Below are 22063 nucleotides of genomic sequence, written 5' to 3'. Positions count from 1 at the left end.
GGGTGTTCTCCCTCGACAACAGCAGAGGCAAGCGGTTGCGTCAGAGACCATCTGGCCTGCAAAGTCTAAAATAGTTACTATCCGGTTCTTCACAGAAAAGGTCCGTTGTTTCCTGCTCTATTCCATTGCTCCTCCCACTTTCTATCCCATCGTCCCTAACTCACTTCTCGTTTTGTGGTCCTGATGTTTTTCTTAATTTCAGGAATGAATGACATAAACCTTTGCTTAATTCAAGTTAGCATTTGTAAAGGAACAAAACAAAATTCAATTGCCTCCTGACTTGTGCAGTACGTCTGTGTGTCAGCGATCCTCAGGGGAGAAGAAGTCGCCCCAATCCTAGTTTTCCAAGGACAAAGTAAACCCTTTCAAGTTTGTATGATCAGGTATTTTTTTTTTAGCTCAGAAAGTCTTTGAGTTATTGTTTCCATTTTACATGTTTTGGTTTCATCTTTAAGAATTCGTGTTGCTTGTAGCATTGGCCATCCAGAGCTAACCTCTCTGTCATTTTCAAAGCTTTGTCCTTTCCTTCCAGCCCACACTGGATGACTTAACAAATCTGGCAGCAACATACCCATTTTATTCTCTGCTGTGAAATTTCTGTTCTTTTAACTGCATCCAAATGGATGTCATTGGATTTTTAGCTATTGTATTTTTTTCTTCCAGCTAGCTTTCCTTTGTTTAACTTAAAATTTTTTCAATCGCAGTTTACATTCAGTATCATTTTGTGTTAGTTTCAGGTGTTCAGCACAGCGGTCAGACAATCACGTAGTTCACAGCATGTTCCCCCTGGTAGTTCCGGTAGCAGCCAGCTTTTTTTCTTTTCAGCCTGCATCTGTCTGGGTCTCGTTGTTATTTGTTTTTTGTTTTTGTTTTAGCAGCTGTTATCTGTTCTCATTATTCTCTGTTTTGGTTTACTAAAAGGCCATTTCTTTTTGCCTCATATTCAAAACACCAAACAGGTGGTTGTTCTATAATAAGATGTTTTCTAAGAGTAACATACATTATCAGAATAACATACATTTCACTTGTAAATACTTTACATGTGTCCCATGTTAATTTATTGTTGATACTTTTATTTATTGTTTTTCCTATTTACTGATTTTTAAATGAGGGAGGGCCCAGTCAACCCTGATGCTTGTCAATCAACACACTGGAGGGGCAGGTTACTCTCCAACATCGCTCCTCTACAGGTGTTGCGTCAAATTCTTAGATTTCAAGTTCAATGGTGAGCTAATGTGCTATTATACTGAGATAGCACAATTTATTTTTTTATTCCAATGTTGGGACCCTTGGGTTTCTAGTTTGGGGCTATCATAAATAGTATTGCCGTGAAGTTTCTCGTCATGCCTCCTGGTGCACATACTCACGCATTTCTATTAGGTGTGTATCTAGGAGAGGAAATGCTGGGTCCTGAGAAGGGCATATCATCAACCTTAGTAGATAATGTTAATGCCCTATGAATAGCAAACCTAAACTACTCAAGAAATATTCAGTAACATTGCTTTCTTTTTGGCTCAACAAGTTAGCATATCCTCATAGTCAATAAAATGTTAAAATGAGACATGAGAAAATTGTCACATGAAGTAGAGTATCTAGGAAAGACCAGAGAGAATAAAGTTGCTTCATCGGATTATTATTACTGCAAATCATTTTAAATTATTGGGAGTTTAAGAAAAATAAATCTCTTTCTCCACGTATCAACATTGTCAAATCCGTAAGAGCCACACATCTTGGCAGAAGCACAGACTATTGAAATTGTTTATGATAATTTGTACAGCTTCTTTTAAAAAAGATCATAGCCTGTAAAAAAAAACAACACAAATGTTTATGAGCATGTCATGTTTTTAGAAATAACCACCATCAGAACAATACATCCAAAAGGTAACTGACAAAACCACCCAGACCCATGGATTTGAAGTTGGACAGCCAGGCACATCCCAGTTCTGCCGCTTAGGAACCCTCTCTCCCAAACATATCTTTGCTCACAGGGTCTTGGTTTCCAAATTCTAGCACTTTTACAAAAAAAACCCCTTCACATTAACTGGGTTATAGCTGAAAACTTAAGATGTGTACACCATAAAAAATTCAAACTATAAAACGATACACATATATATCCCTTTGTGATATCCTTCTGTGGGTGTATATTCATGAAGAAAGGAAGTCTCTTTCCCCTCAGTCTGTCCTTCAGGCCCCAGTTTCCATGCGTAGCAACAACTACTTACCCATCTCTTGTTGATCTTTACAGAAATAGTCTGTGTACTTTGCAGGCATAAAGCATGTATATATACATACTTGTCTATATACATATATAGTTATAACTTTTAATTATGGAACATTAAACCCGTAGGACAGTACAGAAAACCAACATGCAGCTGAATGAAGTCATGTAAAAGTATTCAGCTGTGTAAGTACCATACCACCCAGGTCAAGAAATCCTACCAGCTCCCACTTACTCCTTCCCAATCACAATCCTCTTCAGACAGGAATAGGGGAACAGACCAGTCCCTGGGTGAGGGAACTGCGTCACAAACATCTCTGTTTGCACATCTGCTAAGCCTGTTTTTCAGATAAGTAACAAGCAGGAAATCACAGCTGAAATACAAACTTCTCTCTATGAGCAGTTGGAAAGTCCCTTTGCACAGACCATAAACTCTTACATAATTCCGGAATGCTTTGCTGCACAGACCATAATAAGTCCTGCACAATCCCAGAACATTTTGCTTCACTGACATATACCCAGACATTGGTGCTCCAAAAAAGGAGAAGTCTGCCAATGTATTCCCGGATTGGTTAACTTCCATGTCCTTAAGCCATAACACGCTCTTCACCCATAAGACCCATACCTGTCACACAGAATCTGGGATCTTCGAATTCTCACCCTCTGCAGAGCCTGAATAAATCTGCCTTTGGTTTTATCAGTGTTCCTTGTCTAAATTCATTTATATCAGGAGACAAGAACCCAAACTCATCAGTAACACTCTCCCTACCCTCTAAAAGCAATTACTATTTTTATTTTATAGTAATCACTTCCTTGCTTTTCTCTCTGTTTTCACCTCCTACTTATGCATTCCTAAACACAGTATTTTGAACTTTATAGAAATAAATTCATACTGTAGACTTTTAAAAATTTGGCTTCTTCTAATCTGTGTATCTGTGAGAGTCATCCATGTTGTTGCATTTAGTTCTATTTCACTCATTTTTACTACAGTAAAGTAGGGACTGACTTTCTTTTCCCCCACAAGGCCTGATAGTAAATATTTTAGGCTTTGTGGGCCAAAAGGCAAAATTGAGGACATTATGTAGGTACTCAAATAACAAGAGAGAAAACAAGCTATCACACATTTTTATTACAAAATTCAAAAGACAGTAATAATAATTGACTACAGTTTTTTATAATACAGGCCTCCTAATGAGAATTAACCTATTATTTAGGGAATAACATTTTGCTTAATTGAGTTCAAATCATCGGACTGATTGCAGGTGTTCAGCTGTTAACGGTGGTGTGCAATGAGACATTCCTCCATCTCAGCTTTGAAAATGGCTTTCATACAGGGACATGAGGCCGATGCTAATATCAGCCCATGAGCATATGCTTTTAATTGTGCATATTTATTACACAGAAGGTATTTCTAGAATTCCATTAGATTCTTCTCTTGATATTTGCTTTTTAGCATGTCACTACAATGTAGCATGTCACTTCACTGTCAATTGAAGGTTAGGTGGACATACCTCCCTTGCACACTTAAATCAATTTTGAAATTTGGAAATTTCCTCTGCGCTTATTTCAAGGTTCAAAAACCATTCCTGGAAGTGTAGTTTAAACTCAGAAAATATATCTACTGCACATATGTGTGGGAATTGAAATACTGCCTCAAATTCTTGTTTCTTTCGCTTACCAATTCTTTCAATTTATCTCTGTTTCCTTTAACTTTTAACAGCACAGGATGTCTATAAAGCCATCACCATTCCCCTTGTAAAGTCCTTCTGCCTTTGGAAAGCCTGAGGCTTGGCTTATGCCCAGACCTGGCTGAGGACCCAAGGGAAGGAGATGGCCGATTACGTGGGAAGGACCCTTTCCTCGCTGCCGTTTTGGTTCACGTGGCTCCCTTGTTTCCACAGCCCTCCAGTATCTTTAAAAATATGCCGTTTGCAATGTACTCACTATTTTATCTAATTACTGCAGCTACCTACTATACCCTACCTAGGATAAAAATACATGTCTATTTTCTATAAATTTCTGTTATTTTTATTTTGCTATTTCCTTGTTTTTACCTTTGTGCCTCTAATTTGCCATTCTTTTTGTGATTTCTTGGAAAGGATGCTTAGCCTTATTTCCACCTTTTCTTTTCTAATAAATGCTTTTAAGACCACACATTTCTATCTAAGTGCCACATCAGCAGCATTCCGCAAGTTTGATACCTCCATAGCATTTTTGTTATCTTTCAGTTCAAAATATTTTCTAGTTTCTGTTTTGGCACTTTCTTTGATGAACAGATTATTTACACCTACATTTCTTTGTTTCCAAATGTAATTATAATTATCTTGTCATTGATTTCCAGTTTAACTGCATTTGTATCAAAGAACGCTTGCATGATTTCAACCCCAACACAACTGACACTTGCTTTAGGAAACATTGTATAGATAGATGGCTGCCTCCTAACCACATCTTCACGGGGCAGGGAAAGGCGGGGAGCACCAACTCTCGAGTCTTCCTTACAAGGAGTATCCCCAACACGAGGATCCCACCCTCACGATCTCATCTAATCCTAATTATCTCCTACAGCCACTATCTTAATTTCCAAAAGCCATTATCTTGGAGGTTAGGGCTTCGACATAAGAATTTTAGGGGGACACAATTCAGTGCATTGCACTCCATACCTACCCGCAAAAGTCATGTCCTTCTCACACAAAAAATAAAATCATTGCATCCTGACAGCTCTAAAAGTTTACCAGAATTGCCCTTGGCATCCATATTTCTAACAAGCACCTCAAAACTCTTTCTGCCTCTACACGTTACCTAGCTCTGAAGCTGCTTCCACACGCTCGAGTCTTTGCTATGACAGCAACTCACTCCTGGGACCACAATCTGTCTCAGAGTGGGCTGCCATAATAAAATACCACATATCGGTGGCTTAGACAACAGACATTCATTTTCTCACAGTTCTAGAGACTAGAAATCCAAAGCAGTAGTATAGTTATTTAAAAATGTACATCTAGTGATTCCAACACTATTTTAGATCCATGTAGGTCTATTTGTATTATCTATAATTTCTGCTGCTGCATGTTCCAGTGTTTATGCCTCCTCCTAAACCTGGGTATCCTCGATTGTGTTCTGGAAATTAAACGAGAAGAATTGTTTGTGAAGATAAACTGAGGTTAGGAAGCTGTCAACCTTCTCCAAAGAAAATTTAAGTTTTCTTTCTGACCAGGTCCTTCAGGCAACAGGAATCAAGGGTCTCTTCAATTCAGTTGCTGGGGTTGAGATTGTTGGGGGGTCATTCAGATGATTAGACGCTAAACTGCAGTCTGTGTGAAGGATAGTGGACTTCCAAGCAACCCTGACTACCAGGGCACAGACTTTGAGAGACCCAGCCCAAACAGAGGACATTTGTCAGGGCCCCGGTGCTGACTCCAGCTTTTGTCCCCTTAGTTTTACAAAGCCATTGAAAGCATTGCTTCAGCCTTCCGGGCACATTTTTTACAATTTGCATATTCTAGCAGGAAAAAAGAAAGTGGCTCTAACTGCCAGACCGAGCACTCTGAAATTGTCTTCTAAATTTTTGCCCAGAGATTCCTCACTGTTTCATTAGCTCTTCATTGTCTTCAAACTGATTTTAAAAAACTTTAAGTCAGTGGTCCCTGCTACCGCCCCTTTCTCTCTTATTCACCGTCCTACCTCTGTCCTTCCATCTCTGAGAGAGGAAAGAGGGAGAAATGATTCTATGGGGGCCACTAAGCATCATGTTCCACCCATACAATAACATGTTCAGATGATACTTTATAAATTGATTGGTTGCGCTCCCTCACTGAATATCTGAAGTCAGTTTGAAAATGAGATTTTTAAAACTATTATTTTATAACTATAATATCCTTTACATAGGTTTTAATGAAACGTATTTTACTTTCAGTAAGTATAAAGAAGAAAATTATTTTAGCACTCCTCTGGTTTGATTTCACAGATCACAATGGATGTCACAGGACAGGTGTGTTATACTCAGAAGTGAATGCAGATGTATTCAATTCAAACTCTGTAAATTATTAATCTCATTAAATTTGCATGCAAAAAAATGACTACTCCAAAAATAAGGCTGATTTTTATCACAATAACAAGATAGTCAAATTGCTTTGGTCCTTGAATTCATTTTATATAGATAGTATATAATATACATGTAAATGCATGGATTACATCTTCAATGATTTCAGAGGTTATTCTTTTTTTTAAATTTTTAAATATATTTTAATGATTATACCATTACAGTTGTTCTATTTCCCCTTCGTTCCCCTCCACCCTGCACACCCCTCCCCCACCCTTCCCCCCGTTTAGTTTATGTCCACATGTCTCAAGTTCTTTAGATTCTATATTTTCCCTACTATTCTTGCCCATATATTAGATTCTATATTTTCCCTACTATTCTTTCCCCCCATATATTTTCTACCTACCATCTATGCTATTTTCTGTGCCTTCTCCCCCCTTCTCCTCCTCCCATCCCCCTGTTGCTAACCCTCCATGTGTTCTTCATTTCTATGGTTCCACTCCTGATCTAGCTGTCCTCTTGGTTTGCTTTTGTTTTAGGTGTGGTTGTTAATAACTGTGTGTTTGCTGTCCTTTCACTGTTCATATTTTTTATCTTGTTTATCTTAGATAAGTCCCTTTAACATTTCATATAATAAGGGCTTGGTGATGATGAACTCCTTGAACTTGACCTTGTCTGAAAAGCACTTTATCTGTCCTTCCATTCTAAATGAAAGTTTTGCTGAATAAAGCAATCTTGGATGCAGGTCTTTGGATTTCATGACTTAGAATACTTCTTTCCAGCCCCTTCTTGCCTGTAAGGTCTCTTTTGAGAAATCTGCTGACAGTCTGATGGGAACTCCTTTGTAGGTAACTGTCCCCTTACCTCTTGCTGCTTCTAGGATTCTCTCCTTCATTTTAATCTTGGCTAATGTAATTATGATGTGCCTCGGTGTGTTCCTTCTTGGGTCCAACTTCTTTGGGACTCTCTGAACTTCCTGGATTTCTTGGAAGTCTATTTCCTTTGCCAGACTGGGGAAGTTCTCCTTTATTATTTGTTCAAATAAATTTTCCACCCGTGGCTGTTTCTTTTCCCCTTCTGGTACCCCTATAATTCGGATGTTGGAACGTTTAAAGATGTCCTGGAGGTTCCTAAGCCTCTCCTCATTTTTTGAATTCTTGTAATTTCACTTTTTCCTGTTTGGGCATTTCTTCCTTCCTCTGGTCCACCCCCTTGATTTGAGTCCCAGTTTCCTTTCCATCACTATTGGTTTCCTGTGCATTTCCCTTCATTTCAATTAGTTTAGCCTTCATATGTTCCTCTAATTTGTGGCTAAAATCAACCAGTTCTGTGAGCATCCTGATTACTAGTGTCTTGAATTGTGCATCTGAGAGATTTTCTATTTCCTGGTCACTTAGAGTTATGGGCTCTGGGGCTTTGAGTTTTTCTTGAGCCATATTTTGGACTGTTCATGCATGTTACGTATGAGGAGCTGAGTCCTAGGTGTTCACCAGGGCCAGGTGACCCAGGCATTGGGTTGTGATGCTGTATGTGGGGGCGGGGCTGAAGGAAAACAATGGCAGGCACCCTTTGCTTCCTCCCACCGCCACCATGGGCCGCAAGATTCATCCCTCTGCGCTCGAATGGGCCTCACGATTCATTCCACTGCTCGGGAATGTGTGACCGTGGTCAGCCGCTGCTGGGTTCGTTGCTGGGGGCTGCGCAGTCCGTCTCACTTCTCACTCCCACCATCTCCAGCCCTCACTGGGTCTGCCAGACGCTACCCCGGATGCCTGGGCACCTGGGGTCGAGGGATCTTTCCTGCCTGACCCTGCTCCGCTGCTGGCTCTGCCCCTCTTACCCGTCCAGTAGAACGGTTCGTTGTTGTTGGACTTCCGTATAGTTCAATTTTCTGTTCTTTGGCTGCATCTTTGTTCTCCAAACCTTTGTTGTATTCAAACTTGGTTGTGGGAGAAGGCACAGTGTTTCCACCTATGCCTCCATCTTGGCGGAAGTCTCCAGAGGTTATTTTATTATTAATTAAAAACAGAAGCCTTTCTGCTGTAATATATAGCCACAGCGTGATATTTAAGAGTCCTTTATCAGTTTTCTCTCACCTCTTTCTTACCTGCTCCCTCATCTCAACCTCCATCCGCTGTGATCTTATCATCTTTTATTAACCCTTAAGATCCCAACAGATTCCCCTAGGAGGGTCTCTTGGTCATTTGTACATGGGCAAGCCTCAAGTGAAAAGGAATTAATTGTATAATATCATACAGTTGGTGACAAAGCTGGCTGACACCCAAACCTTCCAAGTGCCAGGTTCAAATTTCTCCCAAGCCTTGGTGCCTCCCCTAACCAGAGAGCTTACCTCAGGCCCAAATAGAGGATGGTGTGCCCCTACTGTGCGAGGGTTGAGGGAGAAGGTAAAGGCAAAGGGTTCACTCCCTTTCCCCTTCTCCTGAGAATTTAATTTTAATTGACTACCTAGCTCTGTTCTCCTAGTAATCTGATAGGTGATATGAGTCAACTATGTTACTAATACCACTTAAGGTAAAAATGACCCCTGATTGGTAATTAACATCTGACTGGGAGGAATTATAAATGAACTATTAATACCCAAGAGGAAACAGTAACTTTTAACTTTTCTGGGTGTGCTGACTTTTGCAACTGGGCACATCCATTGGGTGAGATTGGGGAGGGGACTCTGGAAACTCTGCCTATGAAATTACAAGAGATAGTGGCCCCAAGTCATGCAAATCAAGGCAACTCTCATGCCCACCCACTGTGAATCTCTTTTCCTTGCACCTGAGCTTTGCAACATGGGGGCTAAAAAAACACCTATGTGTTCATCTGTGTGGATATAGCAAGAGCTCCCACTGGGAAAGGACTGCTTGATGCCACCCTGCTGGAAGCTGCCTTGTGTCTTTCTAAGTAGACTGATAGCAAAATCCTACCAAATATGGGCTGTGTTAGTCCTGTGAGGATGAATATTGAGTTGCACCTAAGGCCAACCCCTGTGGACCCTGCAGAAGGCATCTGGGCTAGAATCTGGCAGGCTGTGCCTCATACTGTGCTTACAAATAGCACAATGCAATAACGGTACCTCAATAAGAATAGGCTTTAAAAAAGTAACACTGACACATTTTATAACTTTATTTGCAATGGAGTACAGCCACACACTAAAAAAAACCCCATAAAAATAATATAGAGTCCCATTTTCTGGTTAGAAAAGTCCAATTGTTATAATATCAACTATATTCTCTAATAATTTCGATAGTAGATTCTATACCCTAAATGGAATGTGCCAATGTGAATGCTTTATTTTCTTAAACAACAGACAATCTTTCCACATCATGATTGCTAGAGTATAGGTCAAAGCTGAATGATACTTTTCCTCCTCTCTCTACTTCCTTCCAGACAAAAAAATCAAACTCACCTTAGCTGTCTTTCTCATTTTGAGGCTCTTCCTTAGGTAATTTGTCAGTGTCTGAGACCTCATCTCCCTGTTGCTCAGCAAAGTTCTTTTCAAGCATGACTTCCGTGTGACTGTGGATAATCTGATGGGCTGCAAGAATATGCTTCCGCTGTGCATTCCTTACTGTGCCAAAGAAACAGAAGAATTTCCACCCTGAAAGTCTGAACTAAATCATTCCCAAAGGTTTTTTTTAAAGATTTTATTTATTTATCTTTAGAGAGAGGGGAAGGGAGGGAGGGAGGGAGAAAGAAGGAGAGAAGCACCAGTGTGCAGTTGCCTCTCATGCCCCGTACTGGGGACCTGGCCTTCAACCCAGGCATGTGCCCTGACTAGGAATCAAACCTGTGACCCTTTGGTTCACAGGCCAGCACTCAATCCACTGAGCCACACCAGCCAGGGCTCCCAAAGGTTTTTACAACAGTAGTAATAGAGAAGATAATTTACAATATTGCAAATTTTGTAAATGCAAAAATCATAAATGGCTTAAAGATAGGGGCAACATATTTCTCTTTGAGTCTTAGTGCCTAATGTGGAAGGGTACCCGTGGACTGACGATGAGTTTCTGAGTTTCACCACTTTAGAAGATGGCCCTAGCTCCATGCTCTAATAACGTTTATTATCAAGGCTTAGTACACTGAGTGTCCCATTTTCCTTGGAAAGGAGTAATCATGATGATGATGATGATGTTAGCATTCAGCAGTTTTTCTTACTTTGTGTCAGGCACTGTTTTAGGCTGTTGGCATATAATTACTCATTTAAATCACCTTGCAAACCTAAAAGAGAGTTTTATTTATATCCCCAGTTTCACATGAGGATATCATCTGAAACTAAGACACAGAAAGATTAGGTAATTTACCCAAATTCATAAAGTTAGCAAAGGGCAGTAAAAAGTCCTGTGGATTCTATGCTATTCAGGTATCAGCTACTTCATATGGGGTAAATCACACAGCAATGTGTATCACTTCACACTAGTGTGGTCAAAAGTACAGGCATTTTGGAGCCACACAGACCACAGTTCAAATCTGCAAGTTATTTATATAATGTCTCTAAACACTAATTTTCTTAACTGAAAGATGAGAACATACCTATAGCTGTTGTAAGAAACTAAAATAAGTAACTATTCTAAATGCTTAGCACTTGAACAACTAACTAAATGCCAAGAAACTGGACAATCTAGACAAAACAGATAAATCCCTAGAAACATACAATCTTCAAAAAATAAATCAAGAAGAGTCAGAGAATCTAAAGAGACAAATACACCTAGTGAAATTGAAGCAGTAATCAAAAAACACCCAACAAACAAAAGCTCTGGACCAGATTGTTTCACAGGTGAATTTTACTATACATTCTGAGAAGAACTAATACCTCTCCTCCTCAAACTATTTTTAAAAATTCAAGAGGAGGGAAAGCTCCCAAGCTCATTTTATGAGGCCAGCATTGTCCTAATTCCAAAACCAGAAAAACAACTACAAAAAAGAAAATTACAGGCCAACATCCCTGATGAACATAGACACTAAAATCCTCAGCAAAATATTAGCAAACCAAATATAGCAATGCATCCAAAAGATCATACACCATGATCAAGTGGGATTTATTCTGGGATTGGATTTGGTACAACATTTGCAAATCAATAAATGTGATTCACCACATAAACAAAATGAAGAATAAAACCACATGATCATATCATTAGATGCAGAAAAAGTATTTGATAAAAGTCAGCACCCATTTATGATAAAAACTCTCAGCAAAGTGGGAATAGAGGGATCATATTTAAACATAATAAAGGCCATATATGCCAAGCCTACTGCAAGCATCATACTCAACAGGTAAAAACTACAAGCCCCGCCCTTAAGATCGGGAACAAGACAGAGATGTCTTCTTTCACCTCTCTTATTCAACATAGCACTATATAACTCCTACCACAGCAGTCAGACAGGAAGAAGAAACAAAGGCATCCAATTTGGAAAGAAAGAGGTAGAACTATATTTGCAGATGCTATGATATTGTACATAGAGAGCCCCAAAATTCCACAAACAAGCTGCTAGAACTGATTAATAAATTCAGCAAAGTAGCAGGATACAAAATTAATATCCAGAAATTATGCATTTTATATGCCAATAACAAACTAACAGAAAAGGAAATTAAGAAAACAATCCCATTTACAATTGCTTCAAAAAGAATAAAACACCTAGGAATACACCTAACAAAGAATGTAAAAGACCTGTACTTGGAAAATTGTAAGACACTGAAGAAAGAAACTTAAAAAGTTACAAATAAGTGGAAATATATACCATGTTCATGGATAGGACAAATTAACATCATTAAAATGTCCAGACTACCCAAAGCAATGTATTGGTTCAATGCAATTCCTATTGAGATTCCAATGATGTATTTTACAGAACTAGAACAAATATTTCAAAAAGATATGTAGAAACACAAAAGGCCCTTCATAGCGACATCAATACTGAGAAACAAGAACAAAGTTGGAGGAATCACACTATCTAATATCAAACTGTACTATAAGGTCATAATAATTAAAACAGCATGGTACTGGCATAAAAACAGAAAAATAGATGAATGGACAGAATAAAGAGCCCAGAAATAATCCCACACCATAATAGTCAATTAATATTCAACAGAGGAAGCAAGCACATACAATGGGCTAAAGATAGTTTATTCAATAATAGTGTTGGGAAAATTGAACAGATATGTGCAGAAAATGAAAGTACACCACCGTCTTACAACACACACAAGAATAAATTCAAAATGGATCAAAGACTTAAATGTTAGACCTAAAACCATAAAAATCATAGAAGAAAACATAGGCAGCAAAATCTCGGACATAGCTCATAGCAATATTTTATCAGATGTATCTCCTCAGGCAAGGGAAGCAAAAGAAAAAATAAACGGGACTATATCAAACTAAAAAGTTTTGCACAGCAAAGGAAATCATCAACAAAATAAAAAGACAACCCACAGAAGAACATATCTGCTGATACATCTGATACAAGGTTAATATCCAAAATTTATAAACAACTTACAAAACTCAACACCAAAAAAACAAACAACCCAATTAAAAAATGGACAAAGGACCTGAATAGACACTTCTCCAAAGAGGACATATAGGTGGCCAATAGACATATGAAAAGATGCTCAACATCACTAATCATCAGAGAAATGCAAATTAAAACCACAATGAGATATCATCTCACATCTCACACCTGTCAGAATGGTTATCATCAATCAATCAACAAACAACAAGTGCTGGCAAGAATGTGGAGAAAGCGGAACCCTTTTGCATGATTGGTAGGAATGTAGATAGGTGTAGCCACTGTGGGAAGCAGTGTGGAGATACTTCAAAAAATTAAAGATGGATCTGCATTTTGACCCCATGATTCCACTTCTATGAGAATATCTGAAGGAATCCAAAACATTAATTCGAAAGAACATAAGCACCCCTATGTTCATTGCAGATTATTTATAATAGCCAAGATATGGAAGTAGCCCAAGTAGTCCATCAGTAAATGAGTGGATGAAACAACTATGGGACATTTACACAATGGAATACACTTGGCCATGAAAAAGAAGAAAATTTTATCCTTTGCAACAGCATGGATGGACCTGGAGAACACTATGCTAATGAAATAACCCAGTAATACCATGATGTTTCATCCATATGTGGAATACAATAAACAAACTGAACTAACAAGCAAAATAGAGACAAACTCATAGAGAGCAGGGTAACAGCTAAGGTGGGGGAGGGAAGGGATGGAGGGATTGAGCAAAAGGGAGAAAGGACTCATAGACATAAATAACAGTGTGTTGATTAAGAGGTGGTGGGAAGTATAAGTGGACTAAATGGTAATAGAAAAAGGATACAATAAAAAATCTGTAAAAAGAAAGCAAGAAAGCAAGAAAGCAAGCAAGCAAGCAAGCAAGAAAGAAAGAAAGAAAGAAAGAAAGAAAGAAAAAGAAAGAAAAGAGAAAGAAAGATATGCTTAGTATATTCCCTAGAACTTAGCATGCATTTAAAAGTTTATAGTTACAGTTATTCTACATGTCCATACAGGTCTCTTCAAGGTCTTTCCCATCCCTCAGCTTAAAAAAAAAAGATACCTTGCCCTGGCTGGTGTGGCTCAGTGGATTGAGTGCCAGCCTACAAACCAAAGGGTCTCCCATTTGATTCCCAGTCAGGGCACATGCCTGGGTTGTGGGCCAGGTCCGCAGTAGGGGGCATGAGAGGCAACTACACATCGATGTTTCTCTCCCTCTTTTTCTCCTTCCCTTCCCCCCTCTCTAAAATAAATAAAATCTTAAAAAATTTAAAATACTATACTGCTCTTAAACCTGTCCAGAATTTTCCTGCATAACTCGGAAACCTCCAGATGTTACTTCACTTAAATGTTGATCTTCTGGTTGTTCCCCTTCCTCTGGGATCAGGTATAACACCAATAGTCTGAGAGCTCTAGAAGAATTTTTTTTTAAGACACACTTTTTTCCTCCTTTTCTGCTGACTAAAAGCATCAATCTTTCAAAACATGCCACTTTCACAAATGATATATGACACATTTACACTTAGATACAGTCCTGGGAGAAACCCAAGGCACCCGAGACACAGGCGGAGCCACAGAGTAGATTGAAGCCCTTTAGGCACCACAGCCTTGCAACATCCACCTTAAATGTGCCCTGCCTCCCAAAGGCTGCCATGGTTTGAAAACCCTGCATAGTCTTGACATTTACTTTATGTTTTTTTAAAAAATCAAATCACAAAATACACTTCTTCTGGGAACTTGGCAACTTCCTCTTAAAGAAGGTTTGGACTTTGACACTCTGTCAAATGTATTAGAGTGGCTTTCCTTCTATACTAGAAGTGATTATGTTCTGGAATCTGCATGATGAGGACTTGACAAGCTCTGAAATGAGAAAGCTCACTGAGTCTCTTCCAGAAATTTCCCCATTCTCTGCTGTTTTAAATCTCTGGGATATTGAAAATAGTTTATCTTTAAGAAATCATAAAGTGTTGCATCTTTCAGTCAGCTTACCTTTTTCTTTGACGAAGTCCTTTTGCACCTCTGGGATCAAGAAACTATAAACCAACTCGGCAACAATCTCCTCTGACTGAAGCTCAGATCGACTGGAAAACAAACAAATTAAACTACTTCCTTGGTGGCTTTACTTGAGGTATCAGTTTACACTCAGAAGCTCCTGACTTACACAAGGAACTCCACTGCTCAAACCCCACCAGTGCCTTTTCCTTGATTAAGTAATGTGAAATATCACATTCCTGGTGAGTTTGGTTAAACTCCATGGAAAATTCAGATTTGCCTCATCCTTCATTTACACTGCCTGCCAGGCAGGGATGTGAGAGAATAGCTTATACACGGAAGACAAACACTGGGGTGAAGTCTGAGCAATGTCGCATGTACTTATTCACATTGCTTCCTGCTTTGAGGTGTTCTAAAAGTAAGTAATATAAAAATGATCCATAGTGCAGAGGATAACTGAAAATTCTACTCAGAATGCTCCTACCATTCAAAAGTATGGGAATGTTAGCTTTTAAAGCATTATGCTAATAAAGCAATGAACACTGGAACATGAGTTATGTATTTGTTTCCTTGGTGGTAAACTCTTAAGCTCCTGAAAAACACATACATGTAACAGCAAGCAGGCTATGGGTTTTACCCCCCTTCTCCTGGTACACACCGGCTTTCCATTTCATAAGCAATGTCGTTGATTTCCTGAGCCATCTTCTCAATTTCTGCCCTGGCTTGTTCTTCTGCAGTATTCTCTTCGGTGTTCAGTATTATGTCTTCCAGATAGGAGGTTATAGTACTTTGGTGAACTTTAACCACCTGCAAAAATCCAAAATACCCCCTGTGACTGAGAACAGGAATACTAATATAAACAAGACAAGAAAAATACAGAAACATTGGTCAACATTTTTTAGCACATTTCTTTAGTCCGTTAAGTAAGTATTCCCCTCACTGATCATTCCTTTTCTCTACTATCTAGACAATCTGTTTCTAATCCATTGGCCTATGCATTCTGGGCAGCTGCTACCCGTCTAACCCATTTTAGATTTAAGGATTTTCCCCGGGGTGGACACTCCAACACTGCAGAAAGATCAGGGGCTTCAGAGTTAATAATCCTGTTTTGGATCCTGCCTTTGTTTTTACCAATAGCATGTCTTGGTCAAACTAACCAATAGTAGCAGAGCCTAAGAGGCATTTCCCAATGTCCTTTCTCTCATTCCTCGAAATAGAAAAATCCCTGGATTTCAGCTGAGCAAACAGGTCCCTAGAAAGACTACATACATTTCCTAGCACCCAAAGTTCTTGCCAGGGGAATACCTGCATAAGTGATCTGAGAACCTTCCAGAAAGGATTCTTAAAAGGAAAAAAAACTTTTTTTTTTTCATTTCTCATTTCATGGGGACACAATGCTGGAGCATCAGAAGCCATCTTACACCGCCATGAGGGCCACGCCATAGGGGTAGAAAAGCAGAAAAACAGAAGGATCCTGTATCTTTGGTGAATTTTCTGAACTGCCTTTTCAATCCTGCACTGCTTCTTTTCAAAGCTTTCTTGAAACTGTGAAATAGAATACACATTTATAAAAATACAGAGTGCATAAATGCGTGATGTAATAATGAGGCCACAGCCAGCACCCGGGCGGCCACTGCCAATGTCCCGGAAGACCCCTATGGGTTCTTCCTGACCACAGCCCCTCTCCACACTCATGGTTTTACTGCAAACACTTCCTTTTCTTTAGAGCTTTGCTCCCTAAGTGTGCGATCACAGTAGTAGTTTGGTTTTGCCCTTTTTACAGGTAAATACCTTGGAAGTATCAAATGTTACCACACATAGTTTTATCTCAACAGATGTTGAGCTTCTTGGGGGAAGGGTACTTTTCTATTTCATGTCTGCATATTTCTGCATATCTGAGATGATGGAATGGACTTGGTGACAACTCAGCACCTGTTTCTCGACTGACACTGCAGAGGACTTTGAGCAGGCAAGGTTTACTCCGTATCTACCTGCAAAACACCAAATCCATCACTTTGAGTCCCCATGCTTTCCCCGTGGGAGGGATAAAACGACCAATTTAATTCAGTGTGATCCAAGCAACCAATCAATCAAAATATATTTGCTCAATGTCTGTTACGTACAGGGGTCTGTGCTTGTGCTGCAGGAGGTGCCGCAGGATGTGTGACGCGCCTGCGCTGGGGAGCCCGCAGTGATTCAGGAGTGGAGTTGCATCTATATGAACCAACTGGACAGCTGAATCTCACAAGAGTTCAGGGTTGGGAAGTTTAATGTGGTCCACCTGCAGCAATATATGTACTTGTGTGTTTCTGTATATCTTTATAAATGTGCACATTTCTGGACACATGTGCTTGTATGAGCGTGACTTACAGGGAAACATGTGGGTAGCAATATGTGTGTCTGTGTGTGTTCCTTCATGTTTTTGCTAATATCATCACATTGCATTATACTTGTGAATGTTTTTGTGTATGTGCATGCAAAACAGTGTATGTGTTTAAATATAAGTTTATGACTTTCTGCATCTATGTTTCTCAATATTTTTCTGAAAATGTATTTAATGTATACATTCTGTGTTTTTGCATATTTATGTGTAAGTATATTTATCTTTAAGTGGGTTGTATGAAGGGAGACAGGGAATTTACATGATAAATAGTATTCGAATGGTCAATAGATGGATGTATTCTTTACCTAAATTGTCCTTACATCAGGTGGAAGAGTCCTCCTAACCCTTTCTTGCCCTTTCTAGACATGGCTGACATTTTTGGGGTCATTCCCACTTGGAAGATGCCTTCCTAGAAGCCTTTTATCAGCTTCTTCCTTCTTGTGTTTTTGAGAATAGTGGTTACTCTGTTCCTTTCTTTTTTATTCTCCCTCCTAGTTGATTCTTCCCATCCCAGCTAGATTTTCCTTAGTAATATTAGGCAGGGAATAGTACATTTGATTTGCTGGTAATTTCTAAATCTCAGTAACTCTTTTTGAAGTTAAGTATGTTAGGATGGTAGGAAGCTAGAATATGAATTATAATTATAGGCTGTTATACTTTGTAAGTGATAGAGTTAAAAGGCTTAACTTGACAATATGTAACTCAAGACATTTTAAGCTGTATAGAGGAAGAGCAGTCTATTTGAGTTTTAATTAAATTTTTAAATTTAAACAAATACACACCAAATACTATTCATGTATCAATTCTAGTTCCATGGGAATCAGGTAAATCCTTAACATCCCAAATCAAATAAGACCACTGCAAACTGAGGTAGCATTTTTTAACTGAGAAGCTCAAAAGTATCCACATATACAATTCAGACAACACTCTTGGATAGGAAATTTTTTTTAAGTCCCAGCTTTCTCTTTCCCACATCCGGTCCCCAACAAACTCTCACATAGTATTTGTGGGCCACTCATGCAGCCTCTTCTGGGCCCACCTCCAAAGCAGCCTGCTAGCCCAGCTCCGCCCCTCTCTGTTCTCAGCTGGGTGGCGGGGGCAGGGCAGGGGGGGGGTGGTGTCAGACACCTTTACTGAGAGAATACAGGAAAAAGAATTACCACCCCGCCTCCGCCTACCTCTGGGTGTGTTTTGAGAAGGTTATTTGTGACAGCACAGCTCCCTTAAAAGAAATCTTCCTCACAAATCCCTTCCAATTTCCACACTTGACCTTCTATCATCTCAATGAGGGTAAGAGTGCATTGAGATACTACTGGTTCTTGAATTTCCTTTGAATTTGCATCTTGGTCACTTTGGAATTTCACATCCACCACGTCTTGTCTGAATTCTAATTTATCAACCTGGTACTGTAACTCCCAAGTTTGTATCTTTGGCCAAAACTCTCTTCCAAATTCCATCATGGATAGTCATCTGCTGAAATGACACCTCCACTAAGATGTCCTAAACTTAATACAAATCAAATTCCTGATTGCACCCCTGCCCTTAAAATTACTCCACTCTCAGCTCTCCCACCTAAGAAAATGGTGCCTTCACCTCAGCTGCTTAACCCGGAAACTGGACGTCACACTTGACTTCTGTTTCTCACTCTGACCTGAACTACTTCAAGGGCTTCCTTCCTGGTCTCCTGGGTTCCACTCTGTCCTCCCTCCAGCCTGTTCTCCACACAGCAAGCAAAAGAACCTGTTTAAAATGCATCACTGAGTCCCCTTTGTTTCCTTCATGAAACTTAGCATAATTTTTAAATTCTACTTGCATGTTACATATATATTATAGGTATACATACTATATAGGTTATACAGTATTTAGGTTCTAGGAGAGATGGGACCATATGTTTTTTTTTCTGTCCAAAGTATCCACAATGCCTTTGCACAGTGCCTGGCATACATACTCAATACACATTTGCTTTATAAAATGAAAAACAAACAAAAAACAGGCCATGTCGTGTCATGAGTTTCCTTTGGTTTGACCTGGCTCCTTACAAACAGCTTCCAGACACCCCACTGCCCTCACTTGCCTCCTTAAATATCTCGTCCTCCTCCCGCAGGCGCCTCTGTTCCACCTGGCGCCGACCACTCTCTTCGGCCTCTCGCATCCTCCGCTGTCGGTCGGCCAGCATGGCGAAGGCGTGGATCCTCCTCTCTTCCTGCAGTCTTACCAGCTCTTTGGACAGGAAGTCAAACATGTCTGCCAGCGCCCTTCCTTCCAGTCCAGCCAAATGGCTTTCAACTAGTAACACCTTAAAAATAATATGATCTTAAGGATACAAATTCCACTAAGAATGGTTATTTATAAGGAGGGGTGCTATATTACACAAAACTCTTGACAGCCACTTTATTTTCAGCATGCACTTAGTTTTTACTACAATCATTATCTCTATACTGGCCCCATTCCAAGGGCTCTTACTGGGAAAACTTATGACACAAACTTTGATATGAGAAAGTAGATTGCTTAGTCAGTTACTGAAGGATTACGGTCCTCAAATTATATGCTTGGCCCTTAACACAAATTTGGGGAATTTTAAGATCTCAAACAACATGAAAGTAGAAAACCATGACACTTTTTTATTCTTTTAAGCAACTTGAAAGTCATTAATAACTATCTTTGAAATAGAGCAGAAAATACATATCTATATGATCACTGAGATAAAATAAAGGCCTGGATCATTCTGACCTGGCTTTGACACATGAAGAATAAAGGCATTTAAAAGACTGTGGCCTTTGCCACTCCCACCTGTTCCTTCTCCCATTCTCAGGTATAAGGGAGGAGAGCTCTCCTCCCAGACACATTGCTTTAATGTTGACAGTTCTGCCTCTGTGCTCAGTTCCCCTCTGATTTGCACCTGGAGAGAAGCCTGTACAGCTCTCCAAGGTGGTATGGCTACTGGGTGAGATTGTCATTCAAGTGTAGTTGTTGGACCCGACACACTCACCCTCATCCTTACCCACCACCCAGCCCACACTTGCCTTCTAACCACCTAGTCCAGTTTTACTTATATAATAGGGAGACATGCTAAGAAAAGGTAAGAGTCTTACTAGTCCTAACATTGATAAACAGATCATTCAGCCCTGAGATCACAGATTTTCTCTTCCTATCCAGGGAACACAGCTCCCCCATGTCGGGGGCAGATGCAACCTTTAAAATCCTGAGATGGCTACCCGTTCATGTCTAGCCTCCTCCCTCAGCAAGAAAGGAGGGTATGCTCAGGTAGTACAATTTAACTTGAAGATTAAGTAAAAATATATTTAACAAGGTGATTCTGTTGTAGTCATGTCATGTAATGCAGTGATTTCAACCTTTTTCATCTCGTGGCACAGATAAACTAATTAGTGATATTCTGTGGCACACCAAAAAACGTATTTTTTGCCAACCTGATAAAAAGCAATTATAATTTTTATTCACTCATTTTGGACAGCTACTGTTTTGTTGGCTATTGTCATTTTTTAATTTGACAATCTAAAGTAAAAGAGGTCAGTGTCTCTGACTAACAGTCAGCTATTGTGTGTTTTAAAAATTCTGTGACACACCAGTTGAAAATTGCTGCTGTTATGCATTACACAGTTTTGGAGCTGTGAATTTTCTGGATTGTTTTCTACAGAAAACATAAGCGAAGGAGGAAAGGAGAGGATCAGCACTGCTGCAGGTATCCGTGAGTGCCCACTGCGTCCGGCACACCGCTGGCGTTGCTGAAGGTAGTAAGCAAGTGAGTCCGTGGCTTAGCGACAGCTCTTCCCATTAACTCCCTCCTTAGCTCATAGCTGACATGATATCAGTCATGTACATGCCCACCAAATGGGATCCATGAGTTGAGAAAAGCCTGGGTTGGCTTAGGTGTATCTACCAAAGTCTATAATCAGAAACCTCCAAGGGCCAAAGAGGACATTTTCCCATCCAGGTTCTGGGACCTGGTGCTCCCAGGGCATCTGCTCTTCTGTCGGAACAGAGAAGTGCAGCCCTGTTTCCATCACATCCAGGCCTCTCGGAGTCCGGATTCAGAGACTCCAGTGACCGCATTCTCGTCCTCTCCTCTGGTGCCTCTGTTGGGTCTCGGAGCCTACAGCTCTTTCCCCTCTCCCTCACACAAGCTCCCCCAAAGTCAGTGGCCACCCAGTCCTGCTGTCATGTAAAAGGAATAAAGCTGTGCATATTTTTAAGCTGCTTACTGTCTGTACACAATTCCACACAGCATGAGAGTATGTGTGTTACTAAAAGTGAGTCCCATTAACTTTGTTGTAAGTTTACTTTCTTATGACACCGAACACTGCAGATTGATTCTTTTCCACATTGACTAACAGATAAGGGGCAAAGGTAGAAAAGTGCACTCGCACTGCAGTTAACAACATTAAAAACTATGTATATAGAGATGAACACCAGAATAGAAAAACATTTACAGTTGTTGGGTGAGAGCTGCAATTAGCAGCTGTCGTCAGGTGGTCAGGGTATAGAGGTCAAGAGGAAAGTCACAGAATATCATGAGGTAGTCACATCTTTACTCTTCAGTTCGACCAGCATGAACTATGTACAGCTCCAAAGCTCATAATTAAGGGCTGCCATTTAAAAACAAATTTCATTTCTCACTTTTTAATGATTTTTTATTACTATTTATTCAGCTAAGCTCTCATTAACTGAAATATAGTATGGTCACCAAATGTTTAAGAAAAATTGAAAGGGACAAACTTTTTCAAGTGCAGGCTTATTTTTTATTTTTCCCCCTCCCTTCCTTGCTTCCTTCCTTCCTTCCCTTTTCAAATAAAGAATATAAGATCATATTCAGTTCAGTGAGGCACAGCCCATTCTGATTGTGGACTGGAGCATCATTGTTTAAAAATGCTGACTGTCATCGAGGGATGGGATTGTGGGGATGTTT

At 39.7% G+C, this 22063-nt stretch overlaps 1 protein-coding gene across 2 annotated transcripts in view; it reads right to left on the bottom strand.

Moving 5' to 3' along the window:
- Positions 1-194: 194 nt before the first annotated feature.
- Positions 195-22063, bottom strand: part of CFAP91 (cilia and flagella associated protein 91) — an 81468-nt gene continuing 59599 nt past the window's right edge. For both annotated transcript variants that reach the window (XM_037045572.1, XM_037045573.1), the window contains 5 exons: positions 19214-19435; positions 15415-15563; positions 14754-14845; positions 9673-9834; positions 195-1800 (listed from right to left, as the gene is read on the bottom strand). In XM_037045572.1, coding sequence (XP_036901467.1) covers positions 9674-9834; positions 14754-14845; positions 15415-15563; positions 19214-19435 — 624 coding nt within the window. In that variant the 3' untranslated portion in view covers positions 195-1800; position 9673. The remainder of the gene's footprint in view (positions 1801-9672; positions 9835-14753; positions 14846-15414; positions 15564-19213; positions 19436-22063) is intronic.

Source organism: Sturnira hondurensis, unplaced genomic scaffold (assembly GCF_014824575.4).
Source record: "Sturnira hondurensis isolate 20B ecotype Veracruz unplaced genomic scaffold, ASM1482457v3 Scaffold0004338, whole genome shotgun sequence".
Lineage (NCBI taxonomy): Eukaryota > Metazoa > Chordata > Mammalia > Chiroptera > Phyllostomidae > Sturnira > Sturnira hondurensis.
Note: the sequence above shows the minus strand (reverse complement) of the source record. Positions and strands in the feature narration are given on the sequence as shown.